General features: G+C 39.5%; 1 protein-coding gene across 4 annotated transcripts; it reads left to right on the top strand.

Annotated features, from left to right (window-relative positions):
• The first annotated feature begins 270 nt into the window (after positions 1-270).
• On the top strand, positions 271-16855 carry TMBIM6 (transmembrane BAX inhibitor motif containing 6). Of its 4 annotated transcripts, none has more exons than XM_072654635.1 (10): positions 271-440; positions 9363-9450; positions 9924-10032; positions 11152-11272; positions 11998-12046; positions 12134-12231; positions 12467-12546; positions 13208-13308; positions 13722-13797; positions 14793-16855. In XM_072654635.1, the coding sequence occupies exons 2-10, from the start codon at positions 9395-9397 to the stop codon at positions 14814-14816; spliced, it is 714 nt and encodes a 237-aa protein (XP_072510736.1). In that variant the 5' UTR covers positions 271-440; positions 9363-9394; the 3' UTR covers positions 14817-16855. The 4 variants fall into 4 exon arrangements, with proteins under 4 accessions (XP_072510736.1, XP_072510739.1, XP_072510738.1 ...); XM_072654638.1 differs by lacking the exon at positions 271-440 and adding an exon at positions 633-836; XM_072654637.1 differs by lacking the exon at positions 271-440 and adding an exon at positions 1073-1268.
• The last annotated feature ends 1208 nt before the right edge of the window (positions 16856-18063 follow it).

Genomic DNA, 18063 nt, shown 5'->3' on the forward strand with positions numbered 1-18063 from the left:
TGATTACAGAGGAGTCCCAGGCACCGTCCCCCAAGGTTAGGTCCCACTAGCTTAGCACGACAGCCAGAACATGCCACTATACATTTGCTCCGGGAGAGGTGGCGTCAGTTGCAGCAGATCAAGCCTACTAAGAGGAAGGGGGGGCCGGAAGGGGTCGGAGGGCGGTAACCGCTTTTGACGACGATGATTGGCCGAAAACCAACGTCTGAGCTATAGGCGCACCAGCCAATGGGCTTTGAGTAGCTACGCCGTGTTTACGAAGGCTCAGCCATTGGATAGGCAGGAGAGAGACTGAGGGCCAATGAGGACTGAGATCTGGCGGGAGCAGGGGCGGTGCTTCTAGAGAATGGGGCGGGGAGCTGGGTAAAGGGGCAGGAGCGGAGCTGAGGAGAGTTAGTGACACATCCGGCGTTGAGAGGAGGAGGTGGTGTGAGTGGCAGGTGAGGAAATGTGTCGTGGATGTGGTTCGAGAGGGAAATAGAGAGACTCTTGGGGAGAGGTGAAGGCGGCCACGGCGCGGTGGTTGTGTTTTGTTTGTTTTTGATCGAAGGGTTGTTGTACCTCACCTGTTCGCCAGGGAGGCCTACTCAGCTGGGAGGTTTCGGGGAGGGCGAAGACGGAGTTGCGCGTGCGCCGTTGCGTGTGGTAGAAATGGGGGAAGGGGAAGAAAGGACGCGCCCCCCACCGCCCGTCGCCTCGGCCAAGCTCGCGGACTCGAGATCCCTTTCTTCCCGCCCCGCTCTTATCCAGCCTCGGGCCCGATTCGGGGGAGGGGGAGTAATTCCTCCAGGGTCCTCCCCGCTTTACCCCCTTTGAGACGGGGTGCAGCCGTCTCGGTTCGTGTTAACTGAAAGCGAAACCAGGGGTCGCCAACTGCCCCTTCGGTGGCGGTGGAGCCCCCTTGGGGAGCGTGTTGGGAGGTTGTGGGGGGAGAGAGAGGCGGGGATGGCTGTGGGAGTGGGCCCAGCAGGCCGGGGCCTGAGCCTCGCCTCGGACGGGCCGGAGCTGCCCCGTCATGGTGGAGGGGCGAGTGGTGATGTCACATCCTCTGTGACGCCCAGGCTCCCGTGGTAACTTGGAAGTCCAACTGCAGAGGCGGGAGGTGGGGAATAAATACAAGACCGGGCCTTTGGCCCAGCGTCCCGGGGCCCAAAGGGCAGCCCCGACCTAGCACAATTGGCTACCTTTGGACAGGTGAGAGGCCCCGACCTTCCCGGGGTTGTGCTCCGGGATCGTGAGGTCATCGTTCAGGAAGGTTTGGATCGAAGGTGGGGCCGTAAAGAGGGTTTGTGGTGTGGGGTTTCTGGACCCATTCCCCTCCTCCTCCCGCCCCTCCCCCCCGAAAAACCCTCTACTTGATATTGTGTCATTGGGACGTTTAATCAAGCGGAAGAGGTGACCGAGTCACGGTCAAGCTTGATTTTAAGATAGAAAATAGTTTTTTCTGGTTATTTATTGATTTTTAAAAACGTATTACTCATAGTTACCCGAATTGTTAACTATCCCATAAGAAGAAACGTGGCTTAAGCAGCCTTTGAAGCTAGAAATAGACTTCTTTTATGGTCACAGTGGAGAACTTAGACTTGGAGTCAGAAGACCTGAATACTGTTTACCACTATTTGTGAAATGATGACATGTATAATAATAATAAAATGATAATTTGTAAAATGATAATGATAGTAACCGTACTTCAGAATTGTGTTGAGGAAATCACTTCATATTAGCTACAAAGAACCATCTCAGTGTAAGCTATTTGAACTTTTTAGTCTCTATTTAGAATATTGGGCCTTTTCGGTCAGAAAGACCTGAGTTCAGAATTAGGTCAAAAGACACAGCTTTGTGACCCTTGTGCAAGTCACTTGACTTCTATTTGCCTTAGTTTTCTCCTCTATAAAATGGGGATAATAACAGCACCTCTTTTCCAGAGTTATTATGAGCGTCAAATGAGATTAATAATTGTATAGTTAAGTACTGTATAAATCCTAGTTAATATTATTATGATTTCATGAATATTTTGAAATTATTTTGCCATTTTCTTTTGTTGCGTACTTTACAGAAGCTCACATTTCCAGCTTACAAGATTCCTTAAATGTTCATTTGATTATATAACGAGTACTTTCTTTACAGCACTGAAGTAGGTAGGATAAGAATTATCTTTATTCTACAGAAGAGAAAGTTGAGTTTGAGAGGTTACTACAGACACATATCCAATTCAGCCCTCGAAATGCAGTTTGTAATACCATTCAGCCATTTTTCATGCTGTGGTGAAAACATTTCTGTGTCCCCTTTTCCTGGCTATTTTTCAATCTTCTCTTAAAAAAAGACTAGAAAAGGTAAGACACCTTGGTATGATAGAAAGAACACCTGACACGCTAACATACTTGTGGTAGAGCTAGTAAACAGTCTAATGCAAGGAACAGTTTTGGAAGTATATTTAAAAATTAACTAAACCAAACCACTCATTTGACTCAGTGAGATCGCAAGTCATGTTCCTCATATATATATAAAAATATAAATAAAAGCACTTTTTATGGGAACATGGCTTTTAAAGCATAGAAGGTAATTCACAATTCAAGAGTGTCTGAACAAATTGTGTCTGAAAATAATGTAATATTGTACATTATTTGATCACAATTTTTTTAAAGAAATTGTGACCAAAGAATTCAGAGAAAGTTGGGAAGAGTTGTATGAATTGATGCAAAGCAAAGTAAGCAGAACCAGGAAAGCAGTTTATGTAATGTCACAGTAAAGTAAATTTAAACAGTACTTGAAAGACTTTAGAACTCTGATCAGTGTATGAATTCGTAAGTGATGGTGAAACATGCTTCTTGTCTTGTGGCAAAGCGAGTGGACATAAAGGGCAAAATGAGGCATACATTTTAGACAGTCGCTATTATTAATTGATTTTGCTTGATTGTACTTTTGTGGCAAGGAAACATTCTTTTAGGGTTGATGGGGTTATTTGGAAATGACAATGTTATAAAACATGTGACTTGGAATCAGAAGAGACCAGGGTTCAAATCCACCTCTGACATTTCCTTGGTGTGTGACCATGAGCAAATCACTTAAACTGCTTAGTCTTAATTTGTTCATCCGTAGAATTGGGACAGTACTTACTGTAATAAATAAGATCATGAATGGAAAGTGCTTAGCAAACTTTAAAATGCCAGAGCTGGAAGGAAGCTAAATGTTAACTATTAAAAGTGAAATGAATTGACATCTAACAGTTCTTGTTAGCACTTAGATTTTCCTGAAATTGCCAACAAGTTTTTTTATGTAGTTTTATTTAGATTCTCATTTATTGATGGGTGTACAATTGAAATGTCAAACAGGAACAAATTTCAAACAAAAATTTTCAAACGAACAACATTGTTTATCAGTTAATGGTTAGCTGATATGACAGTCTATATCCCTACTCTTCCATGGAAGGAACCTGAAGAGTTTCACTTTATTTCGTAAACCACTCAAGGGGATTATTCTACCTCTGGGAGAAGCTGTAAGGTGTAGGAAAATAGAGGATTATTGGGGGGGGCGTGGGATAGCTGCCTCTGCAGCTTAATATAGTGGATAGAGAGCTGGTCAGGGAAACGTGTTCAAGTGCCACCTGTAATACATACTAGCTCATGATTCTGGGTGAATCACTTAACCCTTAGGTGCTCCAGGCAACTCTGAGATTATAAATTGCAGAGAAGGTGTTGATCTGCTTTGGTACCTCCCTACACTGATGAAATCATGGGTCTGTCAGTCAGCAAACATTTATTAAGAACTTCCTATGTGCCAGTCTTATTGTTTATGATGTGTATTTTAAAATTCCATTTTCAGCAGAAATAATTGTTTTCTCTGAAAAATTTTTCTCTTTTGAGAAGAGTTTCACTTTGATAGAGAATATGGTGGAAGTAGGTAAAAGTGAATTTTGTGACAATAATTTAGCCTACTTTCATGGACTCCTCCACCCAGCTTTTCAGTTTATATGTGCAATGTTTTGTTTATAAATTAATGTCTAAATGAAGATGGGGTGAGAGAGGGATTGTTTAATCAATTATTGTAGCACAGCTTCTGAAGGTAGATACCCTGAGTGGTCAGCTTCAATAAAAACAGCCATGGGTCTCCTAAGGCCATATACAGAATGTATCCGTTTGCAGCTACCGTTTGTCGTTGCTTCTCAAAGAGGCCCATGACATCAGGGAGGTGAAGCATGACATGCAAGTGAATTGGATTTAAGTGAGGGAGGGGTATGCAAAGTCACCAGCCTCACTTTCTCCCCCAGAGCTGGGTCCAGTGGCCAGATATGGATCAGGACAACTGGAGATGGCCCAGGATTCAATGGGGGACCTTGGCCTTTTCAGTCGAAGGTCTTTAATAGGTCTTAGTTTGGCTGATTCATTGATTAAGGCTTAATAAAATGAGGCAAAGAATGGCCTCTTAAAAAAAAAAAGCAGATGCAGGGTGAACTTCTCCCTCCTCCCCCATTCCCCTAAGTCCTTGGCTAAATTAATCTTTAGAGCCATTCTAGTGTAAACCAGAACCTTGACTATCCTAAATTGGCTTTCATGAGTGGGAACGGAGGTGTGGGTGTGGATGAGTGGGTGTGGTGCCTGGACCAGTTATATTACTGGTCATGGAATCCTCAGAGTACTGTTCTGGCTCTCTGCTTAAAGAAATTTTGAATTTAGTTTTCTGTTCTTTGGTGATGCAGTGATTATTGTGGTTGTTATTTGGAAAATTCCTTTTTTATTATTATGTACTTTGATGAACATCTTTTGATGTTTACATTACATTACAAACATTAACATTTCTCCTATATAAGAAAGAACAGAAAAAGATCATATGGCATATGAAACTGAATTTATCGTTGTAGCTATTGTTAATGGGAATTGGGTTAGTGACTGGAATTGAAATTGAAATTGAAAGAATTTATTGAGAAAGATGCCTATTCAATTTAGGTTCATTTCCCAGAGGCTGTTGGTTTTGGGTCAGCCTTGTGCCTTTGACCATATATAAGCCTAAGGAAACTTGGAACAGTTCCAGCTTGTCCTTGGTCTGAGAATACCAGCAAAGAACACATTTGTTCTTGACTGATTCAGGGACTTAAGAGTTTATCCAGATAGCTAACCTGTAATGACCAAGGCCTAGACTGTAATGAATTCCGTAGTCTAAAGCAGAACTCCACTAGGGTTGTCCTAGGAAGCTGAACTCTTTAGAGATAACAGGGTAGTATTAGGTTCTCAACTCTCAGATTCATAGTCAACCTCATTCACACTTTGGTACCTAAAGAATATTATGTGTGGTACAGTTGTTAAAATAAATAGCCTGAATGAAAAATAGGTATGAAAGGGACCTCAGAAGTTATCTAGTCCTACACTCTCATTTTACAATTGAGGAAACTATTGTTAATCTCTTTTATAAGAATGTAATGTTGAATATGCAAATGAGTTCTACAATATTCCTAAAACCAGGCCTTTAAAAGGGTCATTATTGGAAACATTTTCAATAAATATGCAAGTGTCTTCATAAGAAATATATACAAGATTTAATTATTAATACTAATTCACTAATAAGAAATTGTGAAAAAACAAAACTCCAAACCAATTTTTTTCACCATGAATTCTGTTCTTTGTAATTTGAGGACATAACTCTTACAGTTGTCAATTTATTCTCTTAGTGATTGATTGTAACAGGGTTTAAGGTGACTGGACTGTCACCTTATCTTTACTTCCCAATTTTATCTTTAATGAAAGTATTTATTCAGTTGGTTTTGAGTATCACTAAATGTGCATATTCCAGGGTGGCTCCTGCTTTCTTTTTTTTTTACTCTGTATCATCAAAAGAAATATTTCTTTAAAAAAAAACCACACAATTTGATCTATATAGGTAGCACTGTCAATTTACTCTTCACCACTGAATATTATTTGAGTCCCTACTATAAAATGAATGATTTGTTTTTTATGGCACCTAGCACCTCTTAGATTCCTCCTATCATTGTATTTGGCATCTGGGATAAGACTATAAATATAAATTCATTTTTAAAAAAAATCCTATTCATAAAGTAATACAGTATACCTAATCTCACCGATCTTATTATGAGAGAAGTACTTTATAAATCTTAGACAATGTGCATGTGAGTAATTATCAAGGTTTTACGTTGCAAGACAAATGAGTAGGGAAGACACGCGGAACAGCATAACGAAGGTTTTAACAAGTCACAGACTGTACTGAGGAAAACATTTTTCTCCCAAAGCAAAAAACAGACCACATCAATACTTCACTTAAAATCATGAATTCCTTTCACTTAATCTCTTAACTTTTTCATCTGGATTTTGCCAGTAGAAACAAACCACATAATTCACAAAATGCTCCAGTAGAACTTTAGGAGAGTTTATATATTTGGAATAGTCCCCAACAAATTTCAGGGTTCCCATATCTCATAAGGATGAAGGTTATAAACATGAGAAATTTGGAAGAATATTTCACTTGAGTCTGGAACCATGCTTTGTTAAATACAAGGTATGTAGGTTTCCTAATTGGTGAAATCGTAAAACCAAATCTAATTGTTTTTACCAGTGGAAAGACTGCATAGATGTTATGTTGTTGGGTCTTTTACAATATTCTTTGCCTTGTGCTCCTTTCACTGTAGATTTTTCTTTTACAAAAAAAAAAATCTAGAGTTTCAGAGTTTTTGAGATTAATGGTAGATTACTCTTGAGTGCTAGCCTCTCTAAGAGTTCAGTTGTACCTGAGGCAAGAACTGATAGCATTAAGTGTGAAGGGTGAAAGGTTTGGATTTGAAGAACTCTTAGCTTGATGAATTATGACTGACTGGTAATGAACTTGATAAAATAGTTCTTACTTATTTAAAATCACGCCACAGTGAGTTCCTTTACTGTTTCTTCATCTTGAATGTTATGTGGTTACTTGTTTTTGAATAATTGTGGTCTTTTGGTCACAAGGCTAAAATTAATCCTTTTTATTTAGGAGCTTCCCTCTCCCTTCGATCCCCCTTTTCAGGCCCCTTTTGAGGTATGGAATAATTTAGTCTTGTTCAACTGAGTTTACATGTCCATGACCATTAAACATAGAGTCCAGTATGTTCATTCCATCTGACAGAGCTTTTAAGAAGATTTGATCTTAAGAGGTATAGTGTTATACTGGATAGACAGCTGGCCTGGAAACTAGGAAGACCTGATTATTCAAGGCCCACCTCTGACACGTACTGGTTGTCTGACCCTGGGTAAGTCACTAGTGCTCAAGAATTCTCTAAGACTTAAAGGTCACTGACTGGGTACTTGCATTGGTACCATGATGTCCCTCACCTGAGAATTCCCAATACCAATTAAATCATAGGTCCAGTCCCTGTTGGAACAGATTAGGTAACATATTCCACTGAAATTTTAGAGGGAGTCTAGGTGTCATGGTTATTTATAAGAAGGTTAGGCTGAGTTGAAAGTTGTGTAAATCTTACACCAGAAATTGTTTCTGGCTCAAGAAGAAATTCCTGCTGACCTTGGCTCTTGTTTCTGATGACACTTAGTGTTACAGGTCTAAGGGATACCCCACAGAAAAGAGCCTGTCAAATACTCCTGGGAAGCTCCAAAGAATGAACTGGAAAGAGAGTTGTTTCCATTATTCCTGCCTTCCCTTACAGATTTCCCTGGATGATGGGATCCAGTTATATCAGTTTATTAGAATTTTGATTTTTTCCACTTTTAGAAAGTATACCTTGAAGCAAAAATAATATCCAATAAATTAGGAATTTGCATTGAAACTGTAATATGTGACTTTGAAAGCTGCTTCAGAATCCTTCTAAGTTCTGTCTAGGGATATCATTAGGAGTGTTAATGACACTTTCCAGATGCTGGATTATGCCATCCTGTAAGAAAACTCCTCAGGGGACTTTGCTCATCATGGTTATGGAAGGTTAGGGTTAGCTTGCAATAGCCTGCAATAATTGCACCATCTAGATCAAGAAAACCCAGAGTCCCATGACTTAGAGGTGAGAGCAGCAGCATTAGTGGACTCAGCAGCTGGCAGTGTATTCAGCTCTCAAGGATTTTGATCAAACAAAACAAAAACATTAAGGTGGGTAGGGATAAAATTAGCAGAAAAAGGGGGATGGAGAATGGGAAATAAAGTGCTTACTATGTGCCGCGCACAAAACAATGTTGACTTGTACAGTGGAGTCCTAGGAAGAACTAATGTGGTGGATGTTTGATGAGTGCCATCTTTTCTTGCTTCAAAAGTCATTTATTAAAGGAAACATTGGCCCAAATCTTGGGTTAGTGTTTGCAGTTTTTCAACACTAGTTGCCTTAAATTTGGTTGTTGTCTTAGGTGTTGATCAGAATCTGTATGAAGTATATAATATTTGTGCCTTAAAAACAACATGTCTGTGAATGTTTTTTTTACTTAGTAGACATTGACTTTAAAACTGTAAGGAGCCTTAGAGGTCATCTGTATTAATGCTCTTATCTTACAGAAGAGGAAGTCGGGGCCTGTAGAGTTTAAAAGACTTGTTGAAGGTCACATAGGCAGAAAGGGTTGGAGTTGGAGCTGGGGTTTGAACCCAAGCCTTATGACTCCAAACCAGTACTTTTTCCACTGCCTTAGATTGTGTGTATTGTGAGGCTGAAGTAAATTTGGGAGACTGAGGTTTAATATGAGGAGATTATTATGATATAGATTCTGTAATGTATATTCTACTCTTTTGCTGGTTACTATGCATAGATTGTGTAGGGAAAGTAAAGTATCTTTAAAGCCAAAAAGCCATCATGGAATTAAAGACCCTAAGGTGTGTTAGTCCTGATGTCCTGGAAATATTCCAGTTACTTATTATGTTTTCTTCCTAAGTGTCTTACATAGTTTCATTTTGGAAGAGGGACTTGTGGATTTCATACTTCCTGTGATATTTTTTGTAATTTTTCATATTGGAGTTGGGAAATAGTTGCACCTGGTGACTGAGTTTATTTGAAGTCTTTTATATATAAATGCTAAAAATGTATATGTTACATGCTACAATGCTGAAAATGTGTAAGTACATACTAAATACTATTTCATTGCCCAACTCTATCATTGGCACTCTTTTGAGTTCTTCAGGTTCACTGTATTCTTCACTTTTAATGAATCTCAAATTTTCCAGCACCTCGAAATTAAATGGCAGAAACACTTTATGTTCCAGGAATTAACTCTGGACCCCTTTAACTAGATCACTAACAGAATTTCCTGGAACAATTTATTGATCTTTTGGAAAGGCAGTAGACTGTTGTCCTTCTTTGAGAAAACATTAAGTGATTCTTCTGTGATTTATGTGTCTTCATATTCTTTAAACTTAACATTTTGTCTTTTGCTACCTGTCTCTTGGACCTACAGAGTGAAGGCTGTGTCCCACAGACTCCGGCACCATGAACATGTTTGATCGGAAGATCAACTTTGATGCGCTTTTAAAATTTTCCCACATGTAAGTGTTTTGACCTTGATGCTTTTTTTTTTTGACCTAGTTCATTAACTGCCATATGCATAGCTAACAGACAAACTAATAAATCTTTTCAGGAATCAAAGAACCCAGACTCCTAGCATTGTTGCATAATCATTAGAAAGTCTTTTAACTATTTTAACTTTGAGTGCCCCCATTTTTTGTATATCATGGATACCAAATTTTCAGGTGTTTTATGGTTTGGCCTTTCCCAACTCTTTTCTCTTTGCTATTTTCCATTTTTAAGAACATTATCTTGAAATGTCTTAAAGAATACATTGTGTTTTCCTTATAGCAGCTCAAAATACTTGGCGTTATAACTTTTACAACATGGGGACGTTTTACATGTAGGGGAAATGGACTGATTTTTCAAGGCTTTTCCTCTGTTTTGATTTGTTAATTCAAGAATGGCCTTAGTTCTTTCTGGAGTGACAACTGTTATTTTCATTATCATTTAGCTCACCTTCTACGCAGCAGCACCTGAAGAAGGTCTATGCCAGTTTTGCCCTCTGCATGTTTGTGGCAGCCGCAGGGGCCTATGTCCATGTGGTCACCCATTTCATTCAGGTAAGAACAGTTGACTCACTTGATTGCTATAGAATTTAAGGACCTTGCTCAATGCAGTGGCTGAAGCTAATGTCCAGCCTTCATCCTTATCAGTAGCTGGGATTATGAACTTCACCAGCCATCAAATACAGGGCAATTAAAGGATAGTATGGCAGCTGTTTGGAGAGTATGCCAAAACCAGAATGCCTTAACTCTTTAGCAGAGAATGGTCTGCTGCTGATATCTTAAGATAGCTACTTGCTAGTATAGATATATAGATATAGATATGTGTATATATATATATATATATATATATATATGTTATTACATATACTATATAATATCATATGCCATGATTTTCCTTAACATGTTGCCTTTTTGTTTTGTCCCTTCTTTCTCCCATCTGTACTTTGTCTGCCCAAGACATCATGTGGTGAAATAATAGAACATTTGAGTTGTAGACAGTGATTCAGATGATTTCATGGCTTAAATATACCTTGGTTCTCAGAATCATGGTATTCAGCAGATCTGTGTAGGGAATTTCAGGAAATTCATTTTTCCCTACTAGAGGAGAGTTGTAGGATGAAGAAGCACTGAAAATAGTGTCTGGAGAAAATCACATAGGGTAAAAATTAGGTGGTGCAGTGGAAAGAATACAGGATTTAGAATTAGGAGACCTTAGAATGCAGCATCTGTAAAATGACGATAATTTTCTATCTAACTTAACACTTGCGAGGATTATAGAAATGACATAAAATTTCTATATGTGAATTATAATTAATAATGAACCTACTGTAGCTTAACTCTGTCTTTGTTAGGAATATGCAAGTAACAAGATATCTTGCCACAAGTGAGCAAGAATTCCCAGGTTTAAGTGTCCCATAAATGCTTTTTTGTGTTCCAGGAATAGGACAGGTTTTCAGGGCAAGGTTCTTGATTAGTCTCACCATGGGGAGAGCCAGTGGAGGCTGGGAACAGAGAGAAGGACAGCTACTATAGGCACTTCCTGCTTGAGCATTTTATTACAAGAAAATCATGAATATCTTATCTTTGGGAGCATTTGGACTCAATAGAGTCTCTTGTAAAGAAATTCTTCTTGTACTTCAAGTACTTAATTGTTTGCTTGTTTGACTCTGACAGGCTGGCTTGCTTTCAGCCTTGGGTTCTTTGGGATTGATGATATGGCTGATGGCCACACCACACAGTCATGAAACCGAGCAGAAGAGACTGGGCCTTCTGACTGGATTCGCTTTCCTTACAGGTAAGTAAAGTGACTGAATTCATTCTAAGAGGATATATTTTTGATATCCCTTTAAAATGTAAAAGTGCTCTGGCCTGTGTTTATTCTGTTCCTATTTCCTTCACCCGAAGAGAAACCTGGAGTTGAAAAAGCACCGATTTGAATTAGTCCTGAGTTCTACTCCTTGCTTCTACCACTTAATAGTATGTGATTGCAGGCAAATTATTTAACTTTTCTGAGGTAGTGTACTTAATCACAAAATGGAACCAGTTATATCTACTTCATAGGGTTTTCTCAAAGATCAAATGAAATAAGAGAAAGCCTTTTTAACTGTAAAATTATATATGAATAAGAGCTATCATGTCTGACAGTCCACCTTGTTATGAGCCCTGTCCAGACTTTTAAAGGCTTATAATTAGATTTTTAAAATCCTCCCACCTGTTAATATTTTCTGCTGCCTCTCTGCCATTGTTGTACATTGTAGTTCCCAGTTGTTTGGAGGCAAATCTGTGTCTAGTCAAATCACCCCCCAAATACGGTATTAACATAAAAACCTAACCAAGAGAGTGGGAAGAAAAAGAGGTAGACTTAATTATATTTATTTAGTCAGCTGTCTGATTTCTTTAAAGAACCATATATATGTTTATTTGCACATATCCTACTGGGAGTTGGCCCTGTGGGCTAGAGGCACCTTTTCAATAATTGAAGGTTAATAATGGATTATGGGATGTTTTTTATTTTTTTAGGAGTTGGTTTGGGCCCTGCCCTGGACTTATGCATTGCCATCAACCCCAGGTAAATGACCTTAGAGTTTTTAATCTGTTAGCCTTTATATGCTCACATCAATCTGGCCACCCTCAACCTTATCCTTTTCTTTTGTAGCATCATTCCCACCTCCTTCCTTGGCACAGCAATGATTTTCAGCTGCTTCACTTTGAGTGCACTCTATGCTAGGCGTCGAAGTTACCTATTCCTAGGAGGTAAGGAAGCCCTAAAAAATGGTAGGGTTTCCCTTGGCCTGTATTGAGGCCTCACTAAGACACACCCTCTTCCCCCTACTTCCCTACCACCCACCCCCTTCACTTGTTGAGGATCTTCAATTAGGTTTGATTCAGTCTGTCTTGTGCCTTCACCACTCTTGGAAAAGGAAGGGATAATAGGATCTCACAGGATGTTCAGACTTTTCTCAAAGTAGCTTTTCATCTCCTGTTGTAGGTATCTTGATGTCAGCCATGAGCCTGATGCTGTTTTCCTCCCTTGGGAACCTGTTTTTTGGATCTTTTTGGCTTTTCCAGGTATGAAATAATTGAATATTATCATTTAGGCATTGAACCAAAAGGCTTTAGGACTAACAGTGTTGTTTATTCTTTTATTCTCCAGTAAGCCAGAATAATACTTTTTTCAGGTGTAATCCCTACTAGATTGTAAACTCTTTTAGAGGAGGGAGCGCTGTTTTTTATTTCTGTCTTCTTCTTAGGGCCTAACATAGTGCCCGGGATATTGCTGTAGGCATTGAAGTATTGAAATTTAATTGAACTGATTCTTTTTGAGGTGACCCTGTTTATATCACCAATGTAATTCCCTCTAAGTTAAATATCTTTGGAGAGTCAAAGATTTGAATGCTAGCTGTAGGTAAGCTGTTCTTTTATTCCAGTGATCCAATTAAGTTTACAGAATTATGTCCCCAAAAAATCATAATCTTTTTTGCAGTTTTCAGTGCCCCCTGATGTTGTAATTAGTTAGAAATATTAGCATTTATTAGTTACTGTTGAGACCTTCAAAAGGTCTAAAACCATAAATAAATAAGTCCACTGTGCTCTGGGGAAAGCTTCAATAGCACATACTACCAGGTAAAAAGTCTCTTGAATTCTCTTGCCTTTCACTCTTTTTAAGGTGTCTTCCATTCAGCACATGTTGATTGCATGGTAACCATGTTCCCATTTCCTTTTCCATTAGGCAAATCTGTATGTGGGACTGGTGGTCATGTGTGGCTTTGTCCTTTTTGATACTCAACTCATAATTGAAAAAGCTGAGAATGGAGATAAGGATTACATCTGGTAAGTATGAGGATATTAGGTTGGATTGTCCTTTTAGTTAGTATGAAGGTGGGAAGGGTATGATTGACATTCAATTCTTGTATCCTTTCCCTTCCACTGAGAAGATCCTAGACCCTTTGGGTAACCTTAAATCTAATTTTTAAACCTAAATCTAACCTAGCTTTTCGGTGCTAACTTAGATCTGAAAGTACAGGAGAAGGGATAATTAGCATGGAGCAAGCCTTATGTATTCGTGACATATTACCACAGCTTTCAGTCATTCCTTGGATATGTTAGAATATTGGCTGACTAGTAGAGCATCTTAGAAACTGAGGCCTAGGTTTGGAAAAAGGATTCCAGATTGTTTTGCTGTGTGGCCTTTAGGGCTGAGCAGAATAGCTTATTGACTTCTTGGCCTGGTTTCTCTCTCCCAGGCACTGTGTTGACCTCTTCCTGGATTTTGTCACCCTCTTCCGGAAACTCATGATGATCCTAGCAATGAATGAAAAGGTAAGTGAACTCTTTTGTCCAGCTCTGAAGACAGAATGTCTTTTTAAGGCATCAACCTACTTACATCTTGAAAATCTTAATTTGAAAGCATTCATTATGGGCCAGTGGGTAATGCTGGAGAGATATACTATATTATATCTAGTATGGGGGATGAACCAGATGATATAAAGGAGACATTTTTTATAAATGATGACCAAAAGTCTGAGCAGAAAGTGCACATTTCAGTAGTAGATAGTGAAAGTTCAGACATGGAAAAGTGTAATGTTTGTGAAAATAGGTATTCCTCAGAAAATGGATCAGCAGAATATTTGCTAGTGACTAGGAATAATTATAGGACAGATCTATACAAACTTGATATCAGAACCGTTTTTATAACAGATATATTATGAAAAATATGACAGTGGAATGGATGAGGCAAACGAAGGAATGAGATGACTTCTTAATTGCCTTTTCTGTCCAGCATTCTGGTTAATGAGACACAATTGAACAAGACTGAGGTAGCGCTGGGAGGCTGAAGGCCTTGTTCTACAGCTGAGCTCTTTCAGAGTTCTGTATAGAAGGAGCATGACCAAGAAGCTCCGATTTTTATCAGTAATCAGTGCTGCTTTGATGGCATTGTGCTCAGCAAGACACACTGTCCTCCCTGGAGGAGTTTATGTCCTTTGCTTTGGATTGAGTCATTTTCACTGAACTAAAACACTGCCCACACCTGTGTTAGAAAATCAGATATGTACTAGAGTGTGAGCTCTTGAACTCTTTAATATTCTGACCTTTAAAATAAAGTTTAAGCTAGAATTAAGGTTATTGAGGGGTTTTTTCTGAACAAACACTTGGAGCACTTGTTACCTCTTCATCTGGTGGTCTTTAACCTCCCTGAGTTTACTTTCAGGAGCATGTCTGAGTTAGGTGCAGTCAGAGGGGGTTGGTAGCCTAAGTAGTTGTGTGTAAGGACTGGGAGTGTAGTTTGGTTTGACTCTGTGATTTTCTCCTTTTAGGACAAGAAGAAAGAGAAGAAGTAAAACAGCTGTTCAGCCTTTCCCTCTTTGGCTCCCTTCCCTCATCCTCTCATTTCCTCTTTGCACACATTACAGGTGGCGTGTTCTGTGATAATGAAAAGCATCAGAAAAGCTTTTGTACTTTGTGGTTTTCTCTGTTTTGAGTTTTTTTAATCAGAAAACTGATTAGCAGATTCTAATTTGGAGTTTGGCTTCATGTTCCCTGGGATTCCACATCTCTCCTTTGTCCTTCGGCAGTCAGTCCCTGGTACGTGAAGAGTAACTGCAGCCAAGCAGAAGGAGCAAGTTCCAGGAGTCTTCTTGATGGCAGTACTTTATTGGTGGATTTGAAATTTTTCCTTGCAAAGCCTCCTCTTCTCATTTAACATTATTTGGGCTTAATAACCATTCTTGTGGGTAGGAGATAAAGTCAGTGTATATTTTAGCAAGTTGAATAGAAACTTCCTTGGAGAATAGAGATTTGTGAAATCCATAACTCCAGTGTTCAGTTCTGTTTGGACTTGAGCTTCTGCCAGTTCCTTAAGAGATTTGCGAACAAAGTGAACTGGTCTTTCTACTTAAGAAGCAGCTTTGTGGAAGGCAGTTGTACCACCTCTGAGCCTTGTTGAGTCACTACCAATCTGGCAGACAAAAACATCTTGCCCCTTATTCTCAAGAAGTCCTGGTTGATGGATGTCCCCTAACTCCTTGCCTGGCCCTAATTCAGGGAACCTGTCCACTCAGATCCTTAAGAGTAGGAGAGTTTTCATTCAGCATGTATATAAATATTAGTTTCATACAACTCCTAACAGAAACGTTATGCATGTTAAATGGGATAATGTTGAATTCTCTAAACTTCCCCTAGATTCTTCCTCTCAGAAGTGTAACTCAATCTTAGTTGCCAAGTAGCCTCTCTGCGTTGATTGTCATTAGAATGCCCAAAGAATCTTGGAGTTGGGCCCCAGAAAGGGCTGGCATATCCATGGTGAGCTTTATGGAATTGTTTCTAACAGAACCTGCCAGCACACCTCCGAGCAGCTCTGTGGGACAGAGGATGGTAGAACCACCCTTCCATTCAGAGGCCCTTTGTCTGACTCACCGCAGTTCTTAGTTCCACACTGTCTGGTTCATTCCTCAGCTGTGCTGAGGCGATGTCTTGAGTCAGCAAATCATTTTCTGTTAGATGATTCCTAACTCTTGCTGTGTTGTCCATTTGACAGAAATTCAGCTCTGGGACAGTAGCCTTTTCTCATGCAGGCATTGCTCACTTGACCAAACATAAAAATGGCCCTTTTCCCTGTGCCACCTCACCCTGGTTGCAAGTATGTGGAGGATAGTAATAGACCATCCTGCCAGTGTCCACATTTTCAACCAGAGTGAGCAGGCATACAAATGAAGGTGGCATCCCAAATGACCACAGCTCTAAGAATAGTTGTGAAGCTGTACAGCAGGAGGGATGGAATTACTTTAAAGCTTATTGCCAGTAGCCTTCTGTTTTTTGGCTCTCCCTTCCCCTTGACAGCACTGCCACTGGTGTTAGGAGCTAGGTCTCCTGCAGTATACTACTGCTTTGTTTTGGGGGAAGCTCCTAGACCCTGTGGCTTTTAGGATAGCTCTCTCTACTGTAGGTAGTTGACCCTTGATTGAGTGGTTGCCTCTGATCCCAGGGTACCAGACCTAAGTAGGACTGTTTCTCCTTGTATCCCCCAGCAGCCTTTTGTCAGTGTATTTGATGTTGCTCTACCCTTGCTAAGAATTTGACTGTGTTAATGTCTCCTGAAGCCAAATTCCACCTTTTGTGCTTTTTGCTTGGGATAAAAGTTTTTCTTTAGAAACAGTGCCAAGAATGACAAGAAAAAAAAATTCTACTTTTAAAGAGAATGCCTAACAGGTTTTTAATACAGTAATCACTGTAACTATCACTTTCTTTTCTAGTTTCTTGGTTTTCAGCTCAGGCTGCATTCTATAACTCATACTGTGAAGACAAAGGTGTTTTTGATTCAGAAATATATAAAATCTACAAAGTCTTAATTTGTAAAAAATAAAGAAAAAAATCCTCAGTCTTTCTTGGTGCTTTGTGTATATGTATATTTGAGATTCGAGGTATTGCTTAACAACAGACTTCCCCGTCTTTCCTAGCAAGGTGCATAGACTCTTGTGTCCTGTTGGCCTGCTAGCCTATGGGCATGTGCAGTCAAGGAGGACTTTGTCCCTCTGGGAGAAATTTGTCACTTCGCTTGGTCAGGAAACCAAGTTTATCCCAGCACACAAGAGCGTAGCGACAGTTCCCTCAGAAGACTGCCAGCTTTCATAGGCAGGTTTCTCATTCTTTTTTGATGGATTGCAGATGAATTCTTCATTGTTATCAGTTGACATTTTAATTTTTATGCTAGAACTCTAATAGGTCATTGGTGTAGGAAACTGCCATTGCCTAATGCATCTGCTCTGCAACTTGGAGAGCCATATCTTAGGCAACTAGTGTGTGCCCAGTGACTCCTGACATAAAGCCCTTTACACATAGTAACTTCTTTTGAGCCTTACAGCAATCCTATGAGGTATGTGCTTATGGGGCCACCACCCACAAATAAAAAGGGAGCAGGTGTCTGAGCTTTCCATGTTTTCCTCCATCCCTGCCTTCCTACGTTACCTTTTTTCTCTTGTAGCTTATCACATAGCTAGTTCCAGAAAGGTGTCTCTCTTAGATGTTAGTATCACACAACATTACCTGATTAATGCAACCAGAGAGAACTCGTTAATGTCTCTAATCAAGTAAAGCAAGGCAGAAAACAAGAAGGTGAATTCTTGCTGTCCTCCAGCCGCTCCATTGTAAATGACATTGACTGGATTGCATCAAATCTTAGAATATCGCAGAGGCTTCTTTACAAGAGTCAGAATTACTCAAGAGTTTGGCTTAACCACATGAGAAAACTAAATAGATTTTTAAAAATTCTTTTCTGCTATACTGATAATTATACACATTATCAAACATACAAAAGTAAAAATTTAAGAAAGACATTTGATTTTAGAGTTGATAGGGAGCCACTGAAGTTTGAATAGGGGAGTGATTGAACATCAGGTCCTACACTTCAGGAAAATAATTCTGGCATCTTTGTGGGAATGCATAGAAAATGCTAGGGAAAATGTAGGTGTGCAAGTAGAAATGGCAGCATGTGGTAAGTTACTGGATATGTGGGATTAGGTAAAATAGTTGAAGACACTACAGTTAGAAGCTTCTGTGACTGGAGTTAGGAATTTGAGAGTTGGAAGAGAT

This window comes from Notamacropus eugenii, chromosome 3, assembly GCF_028372415.1.
Source record: "Notamacropus eugenii isolate mMacEug1 chromosome 3, mMacEug1.pri_v2, whole genome shotgun sequence".
Taxonomy (NCBI): Eukaryota; Metazoa; Chordata; class Mammalia; order Diprotodontia; family Macropodidae; genus Notamacropus; species Notamacropus eugenii.

Coding starts and splice junctions, on each gene's coding strand:
- TMBIM6 (XM_072654635.1), top strand. CDS start 9,395: ATGAACATGTTTGATCGGAAGATCAACTTTGATGCGCTTTTAAAATTT. Junction 9,451..9,923: donor CTTTTAAAATTTTCCCACAT/GTAAGTGTTTTG, acceptor ATTATCATTTAG/CTCACCTTCTACGCAGCAGC. Junction 13,798..14,792: donor TCCTAGCAATGAATGAAAAG/GTAAGTGAACTC, acceptor TTCTCCTTTTAG/GACAAGAAGAAAGAGAAGAA.